Raw genomic sequence first — 27,921 nt, forward strand, 5'->3', positions numbered from 1 at the left:
TTCCCGGCTCGCTCGCCTCCGGGCCTCGCGGAGAAGTGGGGGTGGGGAGCGGAGAGGCGCGGGGCGGCGCGCGTGCGCAGTGAGGCCGCGAGGGCCCGGCGTGCTCCCGCCGCGCTCCCGCCGCGCCGCCTCGCCTCGCGCGCCAATCGGGCGCCGCCCCGCAGCGTCGCGCCGTCGCGGCCCGAGCGCGCCGTGCGTGCCTGCGTGCGTGCGTGCGTGCGTCCGCTCGTGCGTGCGTGCGTGCTTGCGCTCGGCGGCGGCGGCGGCGGCGGCGGCGGCGCAGCGTCCCCTGCCCCGAATGAAAGGGACGGTCCCGGCGAGCGAGCGGCCGTGAGCGACCGGCGGTGACGGGGGGGTGGGGGTGTGCCCGAGCTGCTCCTCTCCCCGGCGCCCCACCCGCCACACGGGTGAGTGACTGAGTGACCGACCGAGCGCCTCAAACCGCCTCGTTGCCCGCCCAAGCGCCTCTTTGCCGCGAGCCCGGGGCAGGTATCGGCGACCCCCGGCCCGCCCGCCCGCAGCCCCCTCTCCCCCCCGGCCCGGGGAGCCCGCCCTGCCCTCCCGCCGCCGGCCGCCGCCGGTCTCTGGGCCTCAGCGATCCGCCCGCCCCCGGGAGGGTCCCGGCACCCCGCGCTGCCTCTTCGGGGGCGCCCCCCGGTGCCGTTAACCCGTCCCCCCTTCCCCTCCCCGAGCCGACGGCAGCCGCTCGCTCCGCCCGCTTCGGCCCGCTCCCTCCTTCCCTAGAGGATCCGCCCCCCCCTTGTCTCCGGAGTCCCGTTTCCCCCAAAATTTGGTGAGGAACGGGGAGGGGGATCGCCCTCGCCGGGACTCCCGCGTCCCACCGAGCCCTCCCCCCCCCACCCCCCGGTAGGCCCTCCGTCGGGGAGGGGTCAGGCCCCGCCGGTGCTTGTGGCCGGGCCCCTGCGGGGGCAAATCGCGGCAGTCCCTCCCCAACGGGGTGCCGTGCCGTGCCTCATCGATCCCCCCCCGGGGAGGCGAGCGATGGAGGTGCCGTTATCGGCTCATCTCCCTCTCCCCGTGGGAGTATGTAAACTTTCCTGAAGATCGGTCGCTGCTGTCTGCCAGATTTTCCTTACCGCAGGCTCTTTTTGTGTAATTTTTATTTACCTGCTCTATTCTTATTGTTTAGACTTTCCAGGATTGGGCCTCCCCCCCGCCTTTGCCCCCCTTTGTTGGTTTGGGTTTTTTTTTTGAGAAAGTTGCATGGATAAGTTCCTATCCTACTTTTTATAGTGGCTGTAGGATGCTGTGTGAATGTAACTGTTGGATAAAGATTTCCATGGGACCTGTGACTTTGGGTTCTCAACTACAGACACCTACAGGATACATCCCTTCTCCCCAGCTTCAGCCCCACCCCCCTCCAAAATAATGCCCCCATTAATGGGCAATTGATCCTAGAAACTAGAAAGCACTTGAAAGTTTCTTGAACAGAAATTCTGGTATCTCTAGTAAGCATCTTGAGAAAAATCAACGCAAGTATTTTCTGTAGCTTTTCTCGAGAGTCCAAACCCCTTCAGCATGTTTAATGAAATTTTACAAAGCTTGTATACTTGTAGGTTTTCCTTGTGTGTCTGAAATTTCCTTCGGACAAATATAAATCCTAATTTTTTTAAAAATATGATTTTGTAATCACACAGGCCACACAGCAAAACAAACTTTACATGAGACAGTATAGCATATAGGTCACTGTCCTTTGTTGGAAATACAAGTGGGGCCTTAACTCCTATAAACAGGCAGTAGTTCTTGAAACATATTCACGCAATAAATAGAAATTAGAATCCAGGTTACTTTCCGTTCTTCGGTGCTGAACAATGTCTCATACACTGAGAACGTCCTTCTTTGCCTGAGAGTCGTTGAACTTGCACTCTTCTTTTATGTTCAAAAATCTGTTGTCTAGAACTCGGTAAAACAGTATGCAGGCCATACGAGTTTGTAAAACATGGTGCTTTAAAGATAAAATAAAGGTGCTGTTAGGGGAAGCACCATGCTGAATACCTTAGTGGGCATTAAGAAACACAAATGCAAATGAACCCAAATTTTGGAGTGAAGAATCACTGAATGAGTTTCCTCTTTTGTGATTTTAGGGTAGATGTAACTTTTCATTTTTTAGACCAAGCCTGTGGAAAACATATCTATATGTAATAATCTGTGTTTTGTAATACATGTGTTCCATTTTGGTAGAGATGGCGCATAATCTTGTAGTCAGTGATTCCATAGTACATCGCTTTCTGTGATCCAATCTATAAGACTTTCTCTGACAAAGCTGACAAGCAAGATTCTGTCAACAGTACGTTTAAACACTATTTTATAAGTCTTATTCATTTGTTAGGTTTTTAAACATGGAAAACGGAAATATTGAACTGTTTTTAAGTTGCATTATTTTTCTTGTTCCAATGAAATGTAGCTTGATACTTGGCAAACTGGATTAGTTGCTTTTGGGTGACTTAACTCGAGAGATGAAAACAGAATTTTGACTGTTTGCCTTCAGAATTCTGGGCCTGGTACAGCTGCGTAACTTGGTTGATCTTTTTCCGAAAATAGGTATTTTTAAAGGAGCACGATAAGTAGTGCATTTTGGCACAAAGAAAAGTGATCCCAGTGTAGGGTTTTCTCACATTTATGAGAAAGCAAACATAATTTAGGGAGAAGTCTACTGATGAAATGCTTCTGAAATATTTCTCATGCTCAGTTTTTTGTTTTGTTTTTGGGTTTTTTTTCCCTGCAGTCTTTAGAAATGTATAAATACTGTTAATGCCTAGTGATACAGAAAACACAAATGCAAAGGACACCGGATTGGAAAGAAAACTTTTAAATATCCTTGTAAAATGCTGTCAGAATAATTTAATCTGATGGTGAAAAGAATGTGAGTTTCCTTTCTGGCATACCCTGATGCTTTTTGGTCTGTTTCCATTTCGAATAATTTTTCAAGTATTAAATTATTTATAATTGAATAAATATTCCAAAACATAGTATTTGTTAATTTAATTTTTTTTTATAACATCAACATCCATGCATCGTCAAGTAAATATTGGCACTATTTTTAACTTCACTGTGAGCCTGAAAAAAAATCTAATTATGCAAAAGTACTTCAAGAAGTTAGGTTATGTCAGGTTCTAGTATTGCTGTAATGAAGTGCCTTCTCGTATCTCTTAGTGCACTGGAAGGTATAAAGCTGTGAGAAGATTCTTTATAATCTTGTTTCTTGGAAAGTTACTATTCTTATAAATAAAAGATGATGAGAGCCAGTTAATAAATTTTTATGTGTTCTATAAATTATTTGCATTTTCTAAAATATGAATTTGCTTGTTAAATTGAAGGATAGCTATTTTTTATAGGAGTAATTCTTATTCGTGTAAGTCAGTGGAACTTGTGCATGTGTTCAAGGAAATCCCTGATCTTCATTTTAAGAACTACTATCATTGCTGTCAATATATTGACAATATTATCTGAATATAAAATGAAACAGGTAGACCCAAATGAATGTGTGTGTGTGTATCAAATTTTTTATACCAAAGCAGAATTTCTTGCATTTTAAATTGTTTTGTTAATATATTTGTAACCCATCATTATGTGATTTATGTTGAGCTATTGACTGTGACCTGAGAGCAAGACATCTTTGCAATATTGTTTCCTACTTGCCTTTTGTAGGTCTTTTTGCTGCTTCCAAATATTATTATTTATTTTAAGTTTAAAAAAAACTACCAAAAAAAAACCAACCCCAAACCCACATATGAAAATCTGTGTATCTTTCCTTCAGAAACCATTCCTTCTTTCTACTCAGAAGGGATTACAGAATGGTCTTGTTTTGTTTTTTCTTTAGAAGAATACAGTATAGTAATTCTTTTGTGTTTAACACTTAAGGACTCTCTATTGCCACCGCAAATGGGTGTGACTAGTTTATCCAGATTGGCACATTTTTTGTGCAAATCAGCAAGATCTGATATCTATGCATTCTTCTTATGAGCGTGCGTCACCGGCTAGTAAACTGCTTCCCAGTTATAAAAGAAAGCAAATGAAGCTGTTGATAAAGCAAAGGCAATAGATGCAGGACAGACACCTTTTGATGCAGGAGTTTTGTAGTAAACATTGCAAGACAAACAGTTAAAGCTCAGTCTGTGAGAATCACTTGAAACAGGAGAGTGAGAATCTAACAGGACTGTCTTTTAGCTGTAGTATATGCCAGCAGAAACTTAATGACATTCCTCTGCTTTTGATTAGAAAAATAGTGAGTGATATTAGTATTATGAGAGTCTGACAGCACTGAGAAGCAGGCAGGTTTGCCTATGCAAATTTCAGAACACAGTCGTGCATTTTCGTGCAGATCGCCATTGTAGCACAGTCTGGATGTATTGCAACTCTGCTATTCTTACGGCTGGATTTTATATTTTTTTCCAACAAATATCAAACTATATGGTGGCTTTTCTTATTTAGATGAATCTAATGTAAACAAAGGCTGAGGAGGATGCTTTTATTGCAGTTGTGCCCAATTCTGACAGTAAAGCTCAAATCTCCAAAATAAAAAGCTGTAAGAAAGTCTATTTGAAGAGGATGGTATTTTATTTCTTGAAAGTTGTAGAAGCAAATGAACACAAACTACTTAATACTGGGACAAGAAGCATGTACAGTCGTTAGGTATTTTCACTTTTGAACTTGCAGTGTCTGCCTGATTAGGGGATTGGGACCTCAATGCTATATTTAAAAATGTATTGCTGGTAACACATGAAAAGTTTGTGATTCATGTTGAGTTTAATTTTAAGTTACTTTTCTTAGATGAGAATAGCACCTCTCATGCACTTACTGAAAACCAGTATGGTACTGCTAAATTAACTGTGGGTCTTGAAAAGGTTTCCATTGCAGCGTTAGTCATAGATCCTTCTAAAATTTTGTTCCTAATGCTGTTTGACTAGCCACAGTGTATCAGTGAAATACCTAAAATGGTAACGTTTTATCTTCTCATCTCTACCCTCATCTAAGGGTAGTTACTCATCTGCGGTGCTACTTTGTGAGCTTTTACACTCAAAACCTCTTCTGGATGCTATGCTGGACACTTGGGTTTTTCTTTGCCTCTGTTTTTGAAGTTCAGTAGCGTGAACTCTATTGCATGCACATGTAGTGCATTTTCTACAATTACCTTTGCTGTAATAAATAACTATAAGAATGGGATGAGAGTTGCACTAACTTTTTTCCCCTAATGATCGCTGTACTTGTCGGGTTTTCCACCTATTTCTTCTTTCCCCCTTAAGTTTTACATTAGTATTGAAAGTTTTATATTAATGTTCAAACTTTTTTGCCTAAATAACTATTCTGCTTGCTGGTACAATTTCATAAAAAGTTGGCAGAATACTGCGTCTACTGGGTGCACGTTTATTTGGATATATTGAACTAGCGTAAAGAAAAGGGTAAGAAGGGACAGATGACTTTCAAGCAACCAATATTACATTTACAAAACTAACTTAAATTGCCTTTTGTTGATATTAACATGCTGATTGCACCTTTTTTTCTGTAGCATTGAGAGGATTGAAGTGGCATTCTAAGCTCATTTAAAATCATGACAAGCTCAGTTGGACAGAAAAAAGTCTCTTCAAGACAAAGAAAGTGTGGTTTTTGTAGATCTAATAAAGATAATGAATGTGGACAATTATTGATGTCGGAAAACCAGAAGGTGGCAGCACATCACAAATGTATGGTAAGTAACCCATAGGAAAAAGGAAAGGAACTAGTGAGCTAGTAAAAGACTACAAACAAATGAAAAAATTAACCAGCTGTGGCACTGGCACAAATCATTAATCACTGTAATTTAAAATTTTTGCGGGTTTCGTAGATATAAATGTTCTATATCACTTATACCCTTAAAACTTAAAAAATAAGTTTTGTTTTTATAATTTTAGCTGTTCTCATCTGCACTGGTATCTTCACACACTGATAATGAGAGTCTTGGTGGATTCTCTATTGAAGATATTCAGAAAGAAATAAAGAGAGGCACTAAACTGGTAAGTGTCTATTTTTGGCTCTTGAAAATGGAAGACAATGTTTTCTTACCTTCTGTAAAGTTGTTTTAAGAATTGTAGCTTAGTCATGGAATTATTAAAAAATAAATCCAGAATTATTATTTTTACAATCACTTTTTTTCCTCATTGGCCAATATAGGTGGTTGTAGCAGACAGGCATTTTTTCCAAGCAAATTTGAAAACTCATTTACAGAATATGCCTGTTTTTCTTTTTGATGGGCTGCATATAAACAACAGCGTTTCCTAAATTTATGTTGCTAATCCAGTAATTTCTATTTGATATTTTCTGTTAGATTTCAGAAAGAAACCCACATTCTAGGGACCTGGCAAGGGTATTATTGTGCTTTTACCAGTATTTGGTTTTGCTGCCAAAATCTGGTTTTAACTACCAAAGGTACTTTTATTGCTTCCTTTTATATTGATTTAGTAGATGATTCTGTGAATATAGATGTCTTATGAGGTATGTGGGTACAATAGTGATTACAGCTCTAACAAATTCATGAGAATTGAGCAGCAATGACTTTTTTTAATTCCTGAGAAGCTAATTCTTTATTTATTTATTTATTTATTTAGAACTAGTTGTTTTCCATTCAGGGGAATGAGTGAGGCTTTTTTAAAATATTTTTTACAAGTGATCAATTCACTCCTCACATTAAAAATTTTCAGCTTAGTTATTTAGAGCACTCTTACGTATTTACCAGCTTTTGACCTACTAAGAGTAGTCCAAAGTATTACTGCAGAACTACAATTATATAATAATAGTCTAATATTTCATCCAGTGTTTCATCTGAATTTTTTCCAACACAGGGAACTTTATTTGCTCTAATTAGCTGAAGCATAAAGAAATAACTCTTCACAAGTCATTCACGTTGTGATTAGGAATTTCCAAAGAACATGGTAGTAAATGGAACTACAGATCATAAAGAAACTTTTTGTCTCTTGAGTCTCTTAAATGTTTTTTGAGCGTTATTTCTTTTTATGTCATTGGTGGTTTCTGTCTTTCTGCTTCTGAATCTCTTTTTGTTTTTTCACTGATGCAACAGCCGGATATATTCTTGGAGCTCACTAGCTGTATGTATCAGGCATTTTGTTCAGGTTTTTGCAGAAAACCTGGATTTGGTTAACCTAGTAGATTCATAGTCCTGAGATGTTTCCTGTTTGGAGAGAATTTACAAGATAATTTTAGATCTTAATTTAGGTGCCTTATCTCTGTCTGTAGCTGTCAGAAAACTACAGCTCTGAATCACTCTGGAGGAATCTGTCTTTCTCCATTGACTTGTATAGGAAGCTTAAAGCTAAATGTTTATAGTTAGCCCAAGTACCCCCTTTAAGGTCTGCTTTCTGTTCTAGCCTGTTCTTTTATGTGGGAACACATCGAGCAAAAATATCTCGGCGTGGTGCACTGGGTTAAGTAATTATATTGATAGCTTGGACTAAATTTGTCTGCTGACAGATTTTATGTAGTTGCCCTCCTTCAGAAGGTGCTGCTGCTGACCAGATATGCACTGAAAATTGAGGCCTGTTCATTACTGAAGCGATAATGACTGACATGTAGAGCCTTTCTGATGGTAATATATTTCTATCTGAGAAAAGTTTGTACGTTCAAACCTTAATAGGCCGGTCATAAAAAACTTATGAAGTCTAAATATTTGGGAGTACAAGGCACTGATATCATTAGTATTTCTGTTAGCTGTGCGTGGGAGGATTTTTTTTAAAGAGCTTACCTATTTTGCAGCTTGTCAAACTTGACATACACCTGATATAGCTTGGGAATTAATTAATCTGTTGACAGCGACCATTTGGACAGCAGCACTTGTACCAATGGAATAAATATTTTATTACTGTCAGGAAACGTAGACCAATAAGTCAGGATAAAAATTTTGTTCATACAGATACATCAAGGTGTTCATAAAAATAAAGTTTTCTTGTAGTCATTTCTGGCTTTCAAAATACTGAAGTACTGACTAAAATTGATTGAATGGATATAATTTCAACCTAGGTTTTTATAAAGAGCTTTGATCAGCCATTATTATATGTTAAACCATAATGTATAACAAATTTATGAGATAAAATACCCATACAATTTAGATAACAACTAGGGAACGGTATATAACTGTACCATTTCAGAGCTTGCAGAGGAGTAAATGGAGATGATCCAAGGCTTTGACATTTTTACTGTTCAGTTAACTTTGTTAAAATTGAAAAACAGGATGGTGATATATAACTTTGGTGGCATATTTATTTGGCATATTTGAGACGAACAAGAAGAACTTGACTAAGCTAGTGCAGTGGACAGAAGGTGTATTCCACAAAGATATATGTGGGGAGTATCCTACATTGCACGCTTATGGTTTTGGAATTAATTGTGACCTTTTGGGGATGTGGGCAACGTGCAGGATACAAAAAGCTCCAGTTGTCTTGGGAGGGGACTTTAATGGGAAATTCTGAGATTTTGAGGCAATATTGTGTCAGTAAAGAATTAAGGCAGAGAAAAATATTGTGATGCTATCGATTACTTCGTTTCCTAACACAGCATAAGAAGTGCAGTGAACAATTTAGAAGGATGATAGTTGGTGTATCTTAAGCAATGATGAGTCTAATATGAGAAGAATTAATTATTGGGAGAGTAAAGCAACAGGCTCCTATTTAACCTTTTCTGCAATATAAGTATGAAGAGCAAAATTTAGTCTAATTGAAATAAATTCCTCGTATTTAACAAATATTTCACTAAATTCAGTGTTTTGGAAATGACTTAAGGAAATGACTGTATAGAAAATAGAGGTAAAGTTAGCTGCTGAGGCTAAGGTAAATTTGCAGGTCATTGGTATTTCTGACTGCAAGATTCTTTGCCAAATGGGTGTCTTTTTTTTTTTTTTTTCCCTTCACCTACCTTCTTACTGTAATTAAGTACTAAACAAGTATGATTTATGATTTTAACTTTTCTGAAATGGTTGGTACAGACTATCCTTGGGAGTGGGATATTTGGTGAATAGCTGTGTCACTTTCATCAAACACGTTCCAGAAGAGTAAATTACTTATTTTCTTCATTGAATTGATAATCAACGTATGATGGTTATTGTACTATTGTATAACTGCAACCTCAGAGCAGGAAGAGTTATGCCAAGTGCATAACTCCCATTTATTTTGTCACCAGGAGTGGTAACTATATTATTTTTGAACTCAGAAATACTAAGCCAACAGTAACATGAATTGTGCTTGCTTTTTCTCTACAGATGTGCTCTTTATGCCATTGTCCTGGAGCAACCATTGGCTGTGATGTGAAAACATGTCACAAGACATATCACTACTACTGTGCTTTGCATGATAAAGCTCAGATAAGAGAGAAACCCTCACAAGGCATTTACATGTAACTATTATTTATTTGCTATATTTATTTTTGTATTTATATTTCACATTCTTTGTTTAAAAAAAAAAAACAACAACAAAGCAAACCAAAAAAAAAACAAACCCACTTTGGAATCTAAACAAAACTGTTGCAAAAAAATTCTAATGATGATTGTGGCATTCAAAATAGTGATGTGCTAGAAAAGCATATTTTCACTGCAAGATTTGTATATCAGTGAGTCTTACAAGTGGGAGAAAAATGTACTGGCATTTAAATTTAAAAGATGAGTAAATAATCTGTGAATCGTGACTGACTTGACAGTTTTCAACTACTTTGTTTATAGGATTTTATGTCGAAAACACAAGAAAACTACGCATAACTCTGAAGGTAAAATTATTCAATATAAATTTTTCCCATTGTAGAAAGATACTTGGTTAAATTTAATTTTTTCTGGAGAATATAAATGTTTTCAGTAAAAACTAGAACTACATTTTTTTGAGAAACAATGAGTTTGGAAGCCCATCTGATTTCTGTATTTTCTCTAAAAATTATTGATTGAGGTGGAGAAAAACCTAAAACATAAATTTTAGGATGTTTGAAAGATTTGATGTTCTGACAAAACAAAGTTTGGGTAGAAGTAATGCATTCCCTTCTGGGAAGAGGCTGGCTTATATTTGTAGTTAAATATTCACAACGTTAACATCTAAAATATTTTGTCAGGTAACAGCTGATTTTCGCTATTGCTAATGTTCCTAAATATTCACTATTTTTTTTAACTATTAAATAGAGTTTAACTCTTCAAATAAGAAGAACCCAATAGTAAATGAAAAGGTTTGTGATCAGATCACTTATAGATATATTTCTGAGTCATTTTGATAAACAACAAAAGCTGTATGGATACATTCATAAAAGCTGTGCATCTTTGCAGAGGACAGTTGTGAAATGCGTGAGGGGTGATATGCCACAAACGTAGATAAATCATGTGGTTTGTTAAAATTCCAAACTAGTTGTGCTATTGTGTATTTATGCAGGTATTTTTCCTTTTTCCTACTGTATCTGAATTTGGGAAAGCAAACAGTTGCATTACTTTCAACTGAAATGTCATCAGATTTAACTAATGAGGAGTACATGACACTATTTAGTGAAGATTAAATTTCATAGATTACTTCAGTCTCTTTCTACTAAATGTATTTTTAAGGTAATATGCTACTTTTTATGCTGTGGGTAGTAGATACATTAATGGTAAGGTTTGGATGTTACTTCAATGTTCAGAAAGATACTGCAGGCAGTAGAAAATCCCAAATGAAAACTGATTTTTAAAATTATTTTTTTAGTCTATTTAAGTAATTATTGTTGTGCGCTTTGTATAAAACACTCTGGTTTTGCTATTACTAGGTTTAAACAAGAAAAGCAGTATACATGTTGCATGTATTCTCCAAAGAGACAGGGACACATTATCTTGTAGTTTGGCACTGTGTTTCTTTGTTTTGGGGTTCATTTTGCTTGTTAGCAGAAACAGAATATGAAAGACATTTGAGTCCAGAAAGAGATTAATCTCTTTAACTGATATTTAAACATAATCTTTTATACTTATTCACAAAATGGCTCAGTGTTTGACATCTGTTGAAAAATGCCTCCAATTCCACATGGAGCCCAATGCCAATGGATGACTTTTTCTGCTTGAAATTCCTTGCAGGATCTGAACTTGTGCTTTCCTTTAAGAGTTTTCAGAAACCATTATCTCCAGTTCTACGATGTCATTCTCTAACAGCAAAGGCTTTTAAATTTTGTATGGATATATTTGTCTGAGAAGACATAGGAAAAATTACTAGAGGCATAGTGGCTTTTTTCTTAAATGTTGATAATGGCAGTTTATTAAAATATTGAGCTAGACTCATCCAAAGAGACTGTTAGATTGAGGGTAGGAGAAGGAGGAATAAACAACATAATTCAGAAGCACTGAGGCCAAAGAACCCAACAGTATCTTACTTGACATTTAAGTTTGCACGCTTTTTTTGTTTAAAATATTTAGTTCTTATGCTTTATACTTCTAGAAATGTGTGTAGTTATACTTCACATTTTTGTTTTCTGGTTTTTGTTTTAATATTTGACTGAAATTTTATCCCGTGCTCTTTCCCAAAGAGTAGGTTCTTTTTTTAGTCCATATAGTTTAGGGAACTATACCCATAGAATATTATTACTTACAGTTATGGATTTGATAATGCCAGAAGCTGGGGCTCTTTTGTGATAGACCTCCTTTAAATCAACAAAAGTAAAAATACATATTGCATCTGTCTTATGGAGATTACTTACAGCATTGTATAGCAATGGTATTTTGCTACATTGGAAACTAATTACCTTTAGAAGACAGAAATATATACAAGATGCTTTTCAGAGTTTAAGAAGGGACTTTGAAGGGTTTGTTTATTAATATTTAAATACTGAAGTTTACTCAGTGAAATGGTAACTGGAAGATGTTGGATGGTGAGATTAAGCTTTATGTATGTGTTTTGTTGGTTTATTTCTTGAGGAAAATGTGAGTATCGAAGAGGAATTTAAATGTGAAAGAATGGTGGTGTGTGAAACCAGAAAGGACTTGCAGAGAAGAGTGAATAGACTTGCTGGGGATACTAGATGCTAACATAGTGGCTTTTTTTTTTTTCTCTTGTTTTTGTTACATTTTTGTGAGTCCTTGCTCTCAGCAGTGTTTTCATAACAGAATAGTTAAAGCTCATCTGTGGTTATGTCACTCAGTGCAGGTCCACAGAGGCACTGGAATTATCAGTCCTTTTTAATGGAAACTTACTGCTCCTGCTCTGGGATGCTGTTGGGGTTTTTTTCTTGGTCAGTGTAGAACATCTGGTTTTCTATCCTTTGTTCTCTGATTTAATTGTTGCAGTCCAAATATTTTTATTATGTCATTTCTATTAGTGGATGTTGGAAGAGTTTTTAGGAGTGTTTGGTTTGGTGCAGTCCAGAACAGTGTATTATCTGTAGACAGCACTGCTGCCTAATAGTGAGATTTTTCCTTCCCTTCCCTAGAAATTATATGCTTTTGGGCTCATACTCATTCAAGTCCGAGATGTGGCTAATGTACCTTTTGTTAGAAGTTCTAGTTTAAAATGAATACGTGTTAACCATTTGATAACATTTAAAGAAAATTTCTTGAGACTGCATGGAAATGTAGTTGAAGGACCTATGTTGGAATTAAAGTTACCCAGTTAAAACATAATGAAAAGGACCTCTTGGATGTTATTTATTGCTGTCATGAAGTTCAAGTGGCACAAGAATTCATCAGACTAAGTATCTCTGTACTCATCAAGACAAAATTAATTAGCGATGGGAGTTCATTTTCCTTTAATTGACAGGAGTTGCTGAACTACCTTCTGTTTTCTTTGAATATAAAAATATGAAACATGGCAGCAAAGTATTGTGCTCTAAAATTCATTATCTGTTTCAGCAGATTGTTGCATTTGTCTAATTTATCTGTATGGCCTAGCCTTCAGGTGACATAGAACAGAAAAATTGTATTTCTCCTATATTTCCTTTGTGTATATATAATTCAGATCGATTCTTCTGTGCTGTGTTCTCACTAACTGGAAGAAGGACAGTAAAAGTGAGATACTCTCACACTTTATACTAGGCTGTGGCTGTGAGGTCAACAGATTTGAAGACACCTGCTCAGAGGAGCAGACCAAGTTACTGAAAGCTTCATGTCTAGATTTTTGTCTTGCTGGTTACAAACCTAACAAAATAATCTGACCTGAACTTCAAGTAATAGTTTAATTCATAATTTAGGCAAGCCATGCAAGTTTTCAGTACCTAATAGGTTACAGGAATTGGTGCCAGCACTTTCAAACTGTCATAGCTAACTATTAGCTGAATTACTGTTCAGTTTGATACAATTGCATTTATTCTTTTTGAAGAATAGAGTATTGTTGAACTAAGGTCTTGGAACTGTTTGTTGGAATTTATTCCAATGTACTGGAAATAATTGTTGAAAAGTTTAAAATCTGGTTTCTTTCAGTTCCCTGCAGGTGGGGCTGCCCTGGCCCCTGTGTTGAATTTAAAACAAATTCAGCTGATCAGGAATAGTTTTAATATAAACTAAGATAAGAATGTAATTTCATTCTTCTGTTACATAGTGGTAAAACAAAGAATAATGAAGACAGCCATCTATTGTTAATGTTTAAAACAGATGCTTGGGAACTGTGGGGTCAGAAAATAAAGTGTCCATGATTCCTATTGTAGCCGTACTCAAAACCTCAGGGAATTATGTTTCCACAATGGAAATAAGGGCATTCCCTGTCTCAGCATCCTTTTCATGTTATTCTAAAGATTGAAATCTATGCTTCTCATACTGCTCAGTAAGTTGAGTCAGGATAATATTTCTCTCTGAGACCTATTTAGAGATGCTGCAATGTGTATCAAACTGAGTACCTTTTCAAAGCACTGTGTAAGCCAGAGGCTAGCAGGAAAAACATTTGAAACTTTTTGGCATTATAGTTAGGTAACATCCTGATTCATCTTTGGATTCTTTAATCAGTGTTTGTTCATAGTTCCATTTTCTGTAACACTGTTCACAGCATAAGCTTGCCTAACATTGTATGCATTAATGCAGTCAGGTGTAGAAGTTTCCCTAACATTGGAGCTCAATGTCATTTCAGTTCTGCTGGTGGATGGTAACAAATTCTTCGTAGGCTCTGTTAACTCAGCCTTCTCATCTGTCTTACAGAGAATGCTGCTCTGAATGTGGCATCAAATATATAGGTAGTCTTAGGACAAAAACAGTTGGTCCAGGCAGTAAGTTAGCAATCTCCTATGCATTCCATTATAGACTAATGAGGTACGTTGCAGAAACATCACAATGGTGTTTTCTTATGGAAAAACGCACAGCTAATGGAAAAGGAAAAAACGTAGAAGTAATGTGGTGAATGGTTTGTCCTATCTGAGGAGCTGTCCCGTGGTGTTTACATTATAATTCTCCTTCCTATCTAGGCAAGATGTTATACAAATAGAAACTTGGTCAGCTAACTCATACTTAACAGGTTTATCATACCAGTTGTCATAAGCTTTCTGATTATGCAGATAAGCTATTGTCTGTCTTCAGTCTTTGCCAACAATTGCTTGCTTGAAAAAGCGTTTAGATTGTATGCTTATGAATATTTTATTCATTTTCTATGTTAAATGTACTTAATTAAAGAAATAATCTCAAGTACTTCATAACATAGGTACTATTCAGTCAAAAATAGCTTTTGAACAAGAGGCAGCAGTTCCTTGAGGTATCTGGTACTTTTGGAAAACATTAATGAAGGGACCTAAGGGGTAATTTAATTTTTTTCCTCTCCACTCTTACTTTTTTCCAGTTTAGATACATTTAATGTAAGTTAGTCTTTTTCCATTAAAAAAAAAAGGAAACTAAAAATTATATTCAGCATTTTGATCGTTAATTTCACATCATTTGCTGATAAAAGCTGCTATTATTTCATGATCGGTTTACCAGATTCTATATTCACTTGCAAGTGGTTTTATGCAAATCTCTGGTTCTTATTAATGCTTATAGATGCATTCACATTTTTATTATTGGCTACTGGGACAATAAGGTTTTCGGGGTTTTTTGACATTTCTTTTCAATTTAAAATAATTAAGTTGCCACATACGGTTCATTGGGTTTCAGCCATATTTTAAGGACATCTTACTTTAACATGCTAAAGTACTTTTTTCTTTCTCTGTTATATTGTTTATCTTCTAAAAATCTAGTAAGGTTGATTTTGTTCTTTGTAATTTTTAGAGTTTCTCTTTTATCCCAAATGCACTGTGAAACTTTAAATACATATGTGTGATTTCAGATTTACTTAACAGCATGTTTAAACCACTTCCACATTCTACATTTTGGCTTCTTTTTATGTACAGTCCTACTTGCAAATATATTTTGCCAGTCAGTTTTGTTTATTATCTTCCTCATACAGACTTAGCCCCCTTTGCTTCTGGCTCACTTAATCTATTGTTTAAGGTAATGTAGGAGGTGGATACAGAGGGCAGTATTATCCTTTATTGTACACATCCTCTTTTTATTTGTTCTTTCACAACCTTTAAATCACTTAATTCTTTTATTCCTTTGCTTTAACCTAGCTTTTGGAAAAGGGTGATTCCATGTATATTTCCAGCTGATGTGATACAGAATAGATCAGTGATATCTCAACCTCTTCTCTGCCAAGCCTTATTTTAAACAGCAAAACATCTTGAGCCTTTTTCCTTCTAGTCATGATCAAAGGAGAATTTTTAGATTTCTCTCTGAAGCTGAGTCTCCCTGTTAACAGTTTATGTAATACAGCATTTTGCTAGTCTTCTTTTTGTGGTACTTTGTACTGCTTATGGATATCTAAAATGCAAATTTGGGGCTTGTTGCTGCTCATCTTTTCGCTCATCTGAATATACAATATCATGTTCTTAGGTGCTTTTTAAAATGTAGAATGTTTCCTCTCGATTTCTACCCCCACCCCTCCTTCTCAGACCGTATTGCATATTAAGCTTGTTTTTTCAGATATAGCATTCAGGGACTTCTGAAGAAAGCTCATAAGATACCTCCTTTGAAGACTTTAGATAAAGTTATCTTGAGAATATTGTGATGATTTTAAAAATCAATGCAGTAATGGGAGATATGGGTTGGGGGGCAGCTGAAGAATATCTAGGGAATCTCAGGGGATTCAGAGTATGGGTGATATCCATGATAAAACGTCATCTGGTCAGGGAGGAGTTGAACAACTTTTTGTGTTTTCCTTAGTTCAAGCTGACATGAGAAGTTGGAAACACCCAACCATCAGATGCCAGGGAAACAGGGTAAGCTGGCAGTGGGCTTGAGGGGAGGGATAGGGCACAAACCAAATTGTATATTAAACAGTAAAGACCATCCAAGGCAGGTGTATTTTAAAGCTGGTTACAATCTCTTTCTTCCTGTACTGTTACACTAGTTCATAGTGCTGTTAAAAATGGGAGAAACTTTAATGTTTTGAGGTATCAGTCTTGCAGATAGATGTAGTAGAGCAGATCCTCACATCTCAGTGGTGTTAATCTGTAGGTCCATGTCACTTGTAGTAGGAGACCTGAATCTGCAAGGAATTTTATTTTAATGAAGGGGTCATGTAGTATCTAGATTTTGATGAACTCTGAACTTTTTTGGAAGTACTAGTTTTGAGTACAGAAAAGGGGTTCTCCTTTGAGGAAAGCTGGGCGATCTTGTTTTTTTATCTTACACTGAAACAATCTTTTAAAAATGTAGCATTTTTACTTCTCAAATCTTAAATATTCTAATAATTGTAGGCTAAAAATAGCACTTGAGAACTTATTCTGTAAGGAGTCTGTGACATTTCTTATAAAAAGTTGGTCTTCGTAACGTGTGCTTGGTTTTTAGCAATTATGATTCACTTCTAGTTTTGAAAGTGTGACTGTAGAGAGTTCAGAATATGCTTTAATGGTATTTGGAAAATAAGGGTGGACTAAGAGGTGGAAAGCATTATGGTTGACAGAATTGATAAGGAGCTTTGGAAAAAATAAGGAATGTTGGTGAATGGACTACATTTTGCTTCATCAAATACAGTAGGGAAAACCGTGGAATGATTTTTGAAGGATTATTTTTAACTTCTTACTGATGTTATTTAAAGGGTCACGAATTCAATAGTCACATTTTGTTAAGACTTTTTTTTCTAGAATAACCATCTGTGATTTCTGTAAATGTAAAAGTAGAGACAAAGATTCACAAATTTCTTTTCATACATTGGTGGAGACCTCATATGATGAGGAACAAGATAAAAAAGAATTCTTCTTTGAAAGACATTTTCAGGTTGTAATAAAATTTGCTGTATGCAGTCTGAGAGGTACGATACCTAAATTGCATAATCTTGCTTGGGGAATTTAGCACGTAATGATAAACAAAAAATAACGTTAGATCATAAATTCTGAGAAGAAAATGTAAAATGTATTGTTTCATTAGATAATCCATGTCATATACTTTATTTTTTCAGAGTAAAATAAATGGTGCTTTTGTCATCTAATTAGAAAAGCATAGTGTATATATATTAAAGCATAGGAACGTTTTGGTAGACTGATGTATTTTAGTAGCAACTTGGGAATATCTGTGTATAGCTGAATAATCTGTCAATTTAAGCCAAAGTAATTTGCAGATTTGTATTAATTTATTCTCAAATTTTTGCCTCTTTCTAACCATACAACAGAGTAAAGCTTTGGGGGAATTATGTTTCAGTATAACCTGTTGTGGTGCATTTGGATTAGTTTTCTCTCCTTCATTAATAAATGTGCAAGAAGCTGTAGCTTTCTCAGGGATTAGTGAGAGATATGATAGACTAAGCTTAATAGGATACACTTGCTTGCAAGGCCTCGGGCCAGTAGTTCAGTTATCTTCTCCAAGTTGATGGCTATGGAATATGTTCAAGTCTTTGACTTCAAACTTTTGTGCAGTTGAGTTGCTGTTAATCATGAGATAGAAATGTCATTTGATTTTTATGTGATAATAGATAAGAAAGATGAGTTCTGGCGAAGCATTTAGTCTCAAAAAAAGATGTCCTGTCTGGATACTGAGACCACGATAGAACGGCGATAAGTGCTATGGCAATACTTAAATAATAATACCACAACAGTTAGTTAATTGTATAAAGTAGATGTTCCAAATCTTCTGATTAGGATTTCCTTCCCTTTGGGGGTTCATACTGAAGTTTGTGGTTTGGATTTTGAGAAGCCAGTTCTTTAGCAGTGTGTGTGCGTGTTTCTTTAAACAAGTCTGCTGAAATATCTTTGCAGTTTGAGCAGGGGTGGGTGTTACATATTAAAAAAGAAAGATGCTTCTGTGAGCAGCTGATGATCAGGGAGGTTGTTAGTGACTGAATAGAGCTGGTTATTCAGTATAAGATATAGCTTAACTAGTTCATATTGGGCAATCTTAAGTTTGCAGAATTTATCTGTATTAACTGTAGAGCTTTGAGTAATCAGAAGGACAGTCTGCTAGAATACTGGACTACAGTTCTATGTAGCATTCAGCAGTTGAGCTGACATTTTCAAAGGAACTTGTCAGACCTCTTTGGTATGTCTGTATTAAAAATACACTTTCTTATATTGTTAATAGCCTATAAATACTTTATCTGGTATATTGTCAGTGTGGATAATTTTCTGTAAACTGGCAGCTGCTTTTAGCTGTAGATGTAAAAATATACTGTAACTAAAATGAAATCTTAGATTTCTTTCATGGAGGCAAAATACATTTCAGTTTTAAAACTTGATGCTAATGTTATAGCCAAAATGGGTGAATCTTCTTCTTAAGTCAAAAGGCATCAATTAATAAAGCAAGGAGAGAGGTGTTATTTGGAGACACTGGCATAATATCAAGGGCAATTTACATTGGAGTTAGGCATCGTAAAAAAAAAAAAAAAAATAGCTTATTTCATGGTTGAAAACATTTTCTGGTTTCAGTGTAGTTTAAATGACTCTGATTTTCAGTGGAGGTGGATATATGTATCTGAGGACACATTCTGGGTCTGAAAGTAGAAGTTGTAAGAAATGCTAAACCTTCTTCATATGTTATAAAGATGCAAAGGTGTGTGATACGTATAAAGAAGTAAATAATGTTTTCAGGATCTGCAGTTGCATGTTTGTAATAAATGGGAAAAAGTTGCTATTTTTATTTCTGACCAAAATACAGGTTATGTTTTTTCTTGTCTGTGTGTGTTGTTGTTTGTTTTGTTTTGCGTAAAATTTTTGAGAATCTTATTTGATGATGTTTTCTAACTTCTAAAGCAGATTTAGAAGAAAGTATCAATGAACATGAGTTGGAGCCTTCACCTCCCAAAGGAAAAAGGAGGGGTCGTAAGGGAAAGCCAAGAAAAACAAATTTAAAAGGGCAATCAGAAGACACTAGATCTACGTCTTCACATGGCACAGATGAAATAGAAAGCAGTTCCTATGTAAGCAGTAAATATGCTAAACTTCTTAGAAGACAGAATTGCATATTTCTTCTCTGCAAATTTAACTTTTAATAAATCTTGTATTTGTCTGAGCCTCCAGCTGGTGGCCATAGGCTTTTAAAATTACAACCTTACTTGTAACCCAGCAGTATATTTTAGTAAAATGTTTTTCTTTCAGAGAGACAGGTCTCCCCACAGAAGCAGCCCCAGTGATACAAAACCTAAATGTGGATTCTGTCATGCAGGTGAAGAAGAAAATGAAGCTAGAGGAAAGCTTCATATATTTAATGCCAAAAAGGCCGCAGCACACTATAAGTGCATGGTGAGTAACAGTATTTCTGTTAATCAGTCTATTATGTGAATTTTGTCTGAATTGCTATTTTAGATTTTAATACAGTACCCTCACGTGTAATTATGCACAAGTATTGTCTATGTGCTAGTGATCTCTTTAAGTGCTGCAGAATTGCGAAGTGAGCAATTAATTTATTTTCACTGCAGACAATATGGATAAAAGTTGGCTACGTGCTAAGAGTTGGAATTAGCTCAGGGAGACTCTTTAACTTGTTAAAAATGCTCCCTTAGCATCTAAATGCATACACGATATTTAAAAAGAAAACAGAAAACAGTTTTAACTAAAAGAATCCACTCCAAAAATAAAATACCTTTACTCCACAGGCATTCAGACAAAATCTGGGAAGAATCCATGAACTTCATTAATTTTCTGACCAGGAGATTCAGGCTATGTGACACGAGTGGGACATGGAAGTTCTAGAAAACCCTTGCCTTTAGATGATCACATTTATAGAACTGTCAGCCTGAAAAAAATCTGCTCATTTCAATGAACATGAGCAGATAGCACTATCTTTCATATAACTCGTTCTATGAATGAGGTGGGGCTTTGAGTAACAAACCTCAGTGGTTCCTGTTGTACCTCAAAATGAATAAATAGTCCAGGCAATCTGTGGAGTATTAATTTTCTTCCTATACCTAGCCTCACTAAACAGAGAGCTGGTGTGTGCCAGCAGCCTTGAGTCTTAGAGTATTCTTCGCTACTTTGTGTACCTGAGCTTTGGTTTGAAGACAGTTTAAACTGAATATACCAGGATGATGGTGATAGGGATCGTACTTATGTGCTCTATTGTCATCCCTCAGGCCTTTTCAGGTATGTTGACATCAGCTGTGCCGTGAAGCTGAATTACATATATGTCACGGGGAAGGAAATGGGAGTATTCCGAAAAAGTTCAGTGGTGTAATTGATAATATTGCCCATTTATTACTTTGTGTTTTCATCATGTCATTTTTTCTTGTCTACTCCTTTGTCTTTTAAAATACATTTTTCCAAGACAACAAATGTAATTAAAGCAGTCAGGTGGGTATCGGAAAGAATACTCATCATACTAATTACTCAGTATGGGTTTTTTTGCTAGTTTGTTGGTAAAGCACGTGCTGTCTGAGATCACAGAAGGAGATGTTCAATATTAGGTTATGCCTGCACATAAAAAAATTTCTAATCATGTTGGTGACCTGAAATTATTTTGACTTCCTTGTTTTACAGTTGTTCTCTTCTGGCACTGTCCAGCTAACAACAACTTCAAGGGCAGAGTTTGGTGATTTTGATATCAAAACTGTACTTCAAGAAATCAAGAGAGGAAAAAGAATGGTATGTATCTGCAGAATGTGATGAATGTGTTACTGATTCTACTGCGGTGTATATAGCTCTGCCTCCTTCCTTTCGTGAAACAATCTTTTCAATCTGTTTCTAAACACAAAATTCAAATTTATTGTTACTTTTGGGACAGGTAGCCAGACAGGAATCACCTTAAAAATTACTGGTGTTTGGGAACGTGGTATTTAGGTTTCTTTGTGACAGCGTACATAGTAAATTATTATTAGCCTTCCTGTAACTATAAGAGAGTAACAGCTTTAGATCCTGGGTTACTAAAAGCACACTGTGTAAAACTACAAATAAACTTGGAGAATATGTTCTTGCAGTGACATGTTTCCCACTGTTTTGATGTTTTACTATGAAAACGTATTAAGGCCTCAGAGATGAGGATGTTGGTAAAATGTCACATTGTATTTTATTAAAATTCAGGATGTTTTTAGAGTGCTAAGAAATTTATGGGGAGGAAAAGAAAACAAACAACTCCTAAAAATATTGTTTCTTGGAAAAAAAAAAATTAAGACTTCCTATATTAGCATACTAACTTCAGTGGCAATAAAATGATCTTGGAAATGCAATAATACGTGCAATCATGTAGCAATTTTCAATGCAATGGACAGGTAAATCCTAGTGATCATATTTTAATAGGTTAGTATTATGAGTTTCTGGTTTACAATATCTTTGATTAACTTCTCATTGGAAGGATGATCTGCCAGAGAATTACTCTGTTCCAAAATGGTAGCCATAAATATGAGCAACACTAAACTGAATACTAAGGGGCAAGAGATTGAAAGGCTGAACAGTGCCATTCTCTTTTTTCCCCTGCACAGAAATGCACACTTTGCAGCCAGCCTGGTGCTACTATTGGGTGTGAAATTAAAGCCTGCATAAAAACATACCATTACCACTGTGGAGTAGAAGACAAAGCTAAATACATCGAGAATATGTCACGAGGAATTTATAAGTAAGGACCTATGTAATTCTTGAATCTATAATGAAAGTTAAGGTATTTCATGGAACTTTTTCAGCCTAACTTGGCTAGTCAAGTATGTTATTAAAAAAGAGAATATTATTTCATCTGAAATGGTATTTTTAAGTAATTGTCGACTTTGCAAAATATTTCAGTTACTCTGCTAACTTAAAATTTCTGTAGTAGTCTTGTAATATGAGAAATGAGAAAATTAATTGACGACTTATATTTTCTTCCTCGATTAATCTGTTATTTATATTGAGGAAACCCTGGATAATTTGTGTCATGATTCTTCCATATTGATATGTTTTGTAGCTTATTTTTGGTTTTTTGGAGCCCTTAAGTTTCCATACTGCTGGTGTTAGTGACTTGGCTGCAGTTGAGTTGCCAGTGTCGTTGTGCCCACAAGAGGGCATTCTCTGAGCAGTGTAGTAGCAGTTCTTGAAAACGAATTGATCAAAGTTTTGTTGGCTAGTCTTCAACCTTGTTTCTCATTTTAACTGATGCTTGACTGAAAACCATGCATGAGTTAAGAGTTAGCAATTGACTTGTAGCACATCTCAAAACTAATTGAGGGGAAAGTCTGGTTTTGATAGGTATTTTCAGTAAAAGTCTTCACTGTTTCTTTTATTGTGCTAGACTCTATTGTAAAAACCATAGTGGAAATGATGAAAGAGATGAAGAAGATGAAGAAAGAGAAAGCAAAAGCCGTGGCAAATCAGGCACTGACCATAATGACATTCCTCAGCAGCAGCTCAATGGAAACTAGGTATGGAAGTTACTCCTGACAGATCTGTTACCGAGACTGAAACGCAATATACATTTAATGTAGTTCATTGCAGTGAAGTATTTAAATCTAGTGTATGCAGATGAGTACTTTCTATTGGCATACTGTAGAAAAATGGGGAGGATTTGTCGTTTTTTAAATCCAGCTGACTTAGTTTAAGAAGGGAGGCCCTCGTTTCTATCGCTAAATATAGATGTAATGTCAGAGCTGCTAAATGCCTTTCTGTATGATTTTAAATTTACTATTGTTTTCATCATTTTTTAAACAGGTTCAAGGGACAGAGTTATAGAACTGGGAATGGCTAAGACATCATAACTACTAATTCTTTTAAATTGTTTTCTAAAATCAGAAAAGGGTTAGTAACTTTTTACTACCCAACTCTGTTAGAAATTTCATTGAACTGCCTGAAACGTTCATGTGTGTGAGCCTTCAGTAAGTGGCAGAGTTTTACATGTCAATATTATGTAGTTTGTAGTCTGCAGTGTCTGGAAAAAATGAAACACTATATAAATGATATGTAATATGTACAGTGTCAAAAGTTAAGGCAGACATTGAAATGAAGTAAGATCTATATTTCTGGACTGAATAAAAACCTTAAGATTTGGAATGTGTAAGTTGTTTAGTGGATTCATACAATGAGGGAAGGTCTTAGCTAGTTTAATTAACAACATGGACAAGTTCGTGGTGGCAACAAGCTGGTACTTTGTGAATTTTGCATTTTCTTCATACACAAGTTACGGAGGCTATACATGGGAAAGCCGCTCTCTGTTTTTGCTTGCAAAGCACACAGTAGAAAAGGACTCAGTGTACACCGAAGCACGCTTGAACATTTCAGGTTGTTCCTGTTGTGATTGCTCATTCCGCCCAGCATTGTTTGCGGGAGATTTACTTGAGCAGCTGTTGGTTCTGAGCTGTGAGCTTTAGAACTCATGCCAAAGGGCTGTAGTTCATTTTTTCCCCAACGACCCACCTCTTTCTGTGTCCCTGATTTACAAAGAATGCTTCACTAAACGTGATTAAAACCTTACCATGCAAACGTTTGGCCTCTGCAGCCCAGTCTCTTTTACTTCAGAGAGTTACAACTCTTAACTCACTATGGAATTTAGCCACCATATCTGACGTCCATACCTCAAGTGTTCTGTGTTGTGTGGAACACTTCATGTTTTGTCCAGAATATGCATAAAGGTCCCATATTCTGTAAGAAGAATGAGGAAACAACCTTTTTTGCTAGATTGGTATTTATTTTTTAATCTTATGACCACTATATGAGAAACTTTGCTTATCATCCTTATTGTTTTAGTGATTATTTTTTCTTTTTCTGTCAAGTCAACAATCACGTCATGGAATTCTACTTGCTAGAGTTTGATGTTCCTTTAGGGAATAATCAGATCTAGGCTATACCAAACCTAACAGATCAGTCCTCTGACTGCTTTCTAAACACCTTGTCATTTCTAATGGCTACTAGCTTCTTCAGTTGGTCTGTTAAAGCACATTCTCAGACTTACTTAAATAAAACCAAAAAGCTGAATCTAGTCCACATGTTTGTCTGTTGCTATCCATCACCTTATTGTTTGTTTAGGGTTTTGACTTGTTTCACTCTGAACTCCCAACAAAACTTCTGGATTTGAAGGAAGGAAACAAGCAAAATACACTGATTTGACTATAAACTGCTACAGGTCTTCTGTGATTGGTATTGCAAAAACAGTTCATTTGTAACATGAGTTTCTGTAGCATTTTTTACTTGTATTTTTAAAAGATTTAATGTGTGTCATTTGTCTTCTTATGCATTCCCTTAATGTCTTGAGGGACTCAATTACTGTATATTGGAGTTTCTAACATTTTCCCTGTTAGAATTCAATCAGTTCTGTTTGCTTTCCTGGAGAATAATGCCATTTTGGAAAGAAATATTGCTCTGTACAGAAAATATTCAGTTACTGCTCTAAACATGATGCCATTGATCATTTTTATTTTGTATTTGTAACTTTCAAAATTAAAAGCGTGACTTGAATTGCAATGACAGATCGATTATTGAAATTGTCTATCAAGGTGTTTTGTTTCTCCGAGAATATAAACATTTTTCAGCCACTCAGAACAGTTTTAGAATGCAAAATAACATCCTTCAATGTTTAAATTACTTCTAGATTTGTGCCTCAGACATGGCCCTCCCATGGAAAAAAGGCACTTTGTTTGCAGCTACTGTATTTTAACTAAGGTTGCATGGGGTAGATCTGCCAGCATACTGATTGTATTTGAGACTGAGCTCTAATTCATAGTGTGTCAGTTGCTTAGTACAATATTCAGTCCAGTAATTCATCTGTTATGAAATAAATTACCCCATTCCATGCCTCGAAGAACCGGAACAGCACTTTACCTTTGGGTAGCAGAAAAGTAAGTGGCTGGTTTACCTGTTACCTCTTTGTGCTGAGATGGCCTGACTAAACTGTCATTAATTCAGAATTCATGGAAACAAAGTCAAAAGCAAAAATCTTTCCTTATGAGCCTCAAATTTGTCATGACTGACTTCAACTCATGTATGCTGGGTAAAAGTGCCTTACAATGTAAAAATTGTATTTATATGTTCCCAAGTAGCATCACCTGCTGGGGAGTAATTCTGTCGTGGTGTTAATATTTAGAAGAAATGTACCTCAGCAGTGTATTTACTGTACATCTCTTACGTCCTTAATTGTAGTTTTAAAAAGCATGACAATGTATGATAGTATACAACATTTACATCATTTTTTTAAAGACAAAATACTGCCATTACTGTCTTTTTATGTGTATTTTAGCTTGGAATTTCAGACAGTCTGAAATTTTATTTTTTTTTTTTTTTTTTTGGTAAAGTAATGTAATCTTTGCAAGCATATATTGAAGATTATTCTGGAGCATCTACTGCCTTCCCAGAAATGTTAGAAGTAATGAAAGTGCTCTATAGGTGAAATAGGTATGTTTAAATTAGCTAGTTAAATTAATGCAGTCTATTTGTTACTGAGATTTTTTTTTTAATAGGCACCTTCTGCTTTCATCTCACAATCAGAGAACTCATGAATTTAACAAAACTTGTCTTATGAAACTGGTTTCACTTTATTTAATTTTATTTTTTTTTTTTTTGGCCTTTGGGCATTCCTTTTGCTCAAAAGAGTAGTGTGTGCTGTTTAAGACGCCTGGAACCCTCCGAGAAAGGGAGGTTTCTCCCCAACTCACTGTATCTCTATATTAACAGATCTCCCCAACTCACTGTATCTCTATATTAACAGATCTGCGATTGTGCTATACCAAGAAAGGACTGTACCAAGGAAGGACAGGCATCAGAAGGATATTGTTCAAATAACTTGAGGACACAGCTGGTGTAATGCCAGAGTCTCAAGGTGTGATCAAACACTATAGCAGTAAGCTGTGCTATCACTCCATTTCAAGGAAGGGTGAAAGGCCGGTTCAATATCAGCATCAGTGCAGCTAGCTAGGATGAAATAGATTATGTGATCAAAAGATCTACTTATTCAGCAGGTGTTGATCCATAGGAGGTTCTGTGATAAGTCTCTAGTAGGAGTTACACCTACACTCCACAACGTCTGATCTTTAGGTACAAAGAGCTGTGCTGATCTAGAATGGTATGATTATACCAAATCTGGCCCTAAAATGTAATACAAAGGAAGAGAGCTTGCTTCTTACTGCTGCCTATATGGAAAAATAACTTCATGCTAAACCAGGGTGAAAGATGAAGAGGTGATAATCTGTTTGAAATATCAGACTTACCTGGCAGGTGATAATCAGTGCATTCCAAAAATATTAACACGCTGAATCAGATTGACAAGAAAATTAATCCTCATTAGATGAAATTAATCTTAAGAGAACTGAAGGTACATTATAGCAAATAGTAACTCTTCTTCCATGTCACCAGAAACAGATTCCACTGTATTAGTGGTGGAGGTTAAAAAACAGAACACAGCTCTTGATTTATATACTTGTTGAAGCAGTTTCTCTATATGCATATGTATGCTCATTCATTAGTCAGCAGTGACATCTCAACCCTTAAAGAATCCTGGAGGACTGTTGCTTGTCAAAAAGCACTCAGGTTAGGCTAACATTTGCAGCTTTTGCTCTAGCATACATTTACATTAGGTGTAAAGACAAGGAATGTATGAAAGAGGGTAAATGCATTCCTATCTACAATGTTATGTATATTTTGTTCCTGTTATATTGGCTTTACTTCCAAAGTTGTAGTTTGCAGTATTAGTTTCTTTTTATTGGTATCCTTGCATATATATATTCAATAAATGAGTTATGAATTTCATATTTGCATATCTGTCCTTTTTCTGAAAGCATAACTTCTAAAACTGTTGTTTTAATACATAAATGCAGTATTTCCTATTGAAGTTACAGGCCCATGAAAATTATACCAGGAGAGAAGTGAGAATGAATACTTACAGGATGCCATTTACTCAGTGGTAACTCTGCATATTTGTGTATTCTTCTTAACTTTGTGCAATGGGTAAGCTGCTTTGCATTTACCACTAGTTAATAACGTGAAGTGACTGACTTTACTGAAGGTTCCCATTCTCACCTTTCAAGAACTTTTTTTTCTTTTTTTTTTTTTTTTTGAGAGCAAATTAATTTAGACTAAGATACCAAGGGAATGCAGAGTGTAATACAGTTACACTGCAGAAGAGCAGCTACATCAAGGATGCAGTTTAGAACCATATAAATGTAGTGTAAGAGAGTCACAAAACAAAAGATCACTTGGAAAAATGTTGGATTTGTCCAAATACATAATTGCCTAGAGACAGCAATACCTTTCAGTGTTTTTAAAGTATCAAGAAATGTGATGGGAAAACTCCATAGAAGGAAGGGTACTATTGGCTTATTGATGAAAATTTCATTTTCTAAAAATGACTACACGCTCATATGTCATCACCTTAAACAAGGAGTTGATTTAATGAGCGTAGTAGGTATTTCCTGTGACCTGAGAAAAATCATATCCCCAGTCAGAACAGACTTATGTGTCAGGAAAAAATTGTCGTGCGTCATCTTCAAATAGGAGTTGCCAAATGATCAGGTCTTGCTGATGAAGTGTAATTATTGATACTTTGATTCCACATCCATCTTTGCAAAGGTTTCCTGAAGAGGTTAATTTAAGACTTTTATTATCAAAGTTGAT

At 36.3% G+C, this 27,921-nt stretch overlaps 1 protein-coding gene across 4 annotated transcripts; it reads left to right on the forward strand.

Moving 5' to 3' along the window:
* The first annotated feature begins 208 nt into the window (after positions 1 to 208).
* PHF6 (PHD finger protein 6) lies at positions 209 to 27,057 on the forward strand. Of its 4 annotated transcripts, none has more exons than XM_075053764.1 (11): positions 209 to 407; positions 5,528 to 5,707; positions 5,910 to 6,011; positions 9,263 to 9,396; positions 9,719 to 9,762; positions 19,180 to 19,346; positions 19,525 to 19,668; positions 20,902 to 21,006; positions 21,840 to 21,973; positions 22,619 to 22,748; positions 24,346 to 27,057. In XM_075053764.1, exons 2-10 carry the CDS (start codon positions 5,570 to 5,572, stop codon positions 22,746 to 22,748), a joined length of 1,098 nt encoding a protein of 365 aa, XP_074909865.1. In that variant the 5' UTR covers positions 209 to 407; positions 5,528 to 5,569; the 3' UTR covers positions 24,346 to 27,057. The 4 variants fall into 4 exon arrangements, with proteins under 4 accessions (XP_074909865.1, XP_074909866.1, XP_074909864.1 ...); XM_075053765.1 differs by having other exon boundaries at positions 26,021 to 27,057; XM_075053763.1 differs by having other exon boundaries at positions 212 to 407; positions 23,035 to 27,057.
* The last annotated feature ends 864 nt before the right edge of the window (positions 27,058 to 27,921 follow it).

Source organism: Buteo buteo, chromosome 22 (genome assembly GCF_964188355.1).
Source record: "Buteo buteo chromosome 22, bButBut1.hap1.1, whole genome shotgun sequence".
In the NCBI taxonomy this organism is placed as follows: domain Eukaryota; kingdom Metazoa; phylum Chordata; class Aves; order Accipitriformes; family Accipitridae; genus Buteo; species Buteo buteo.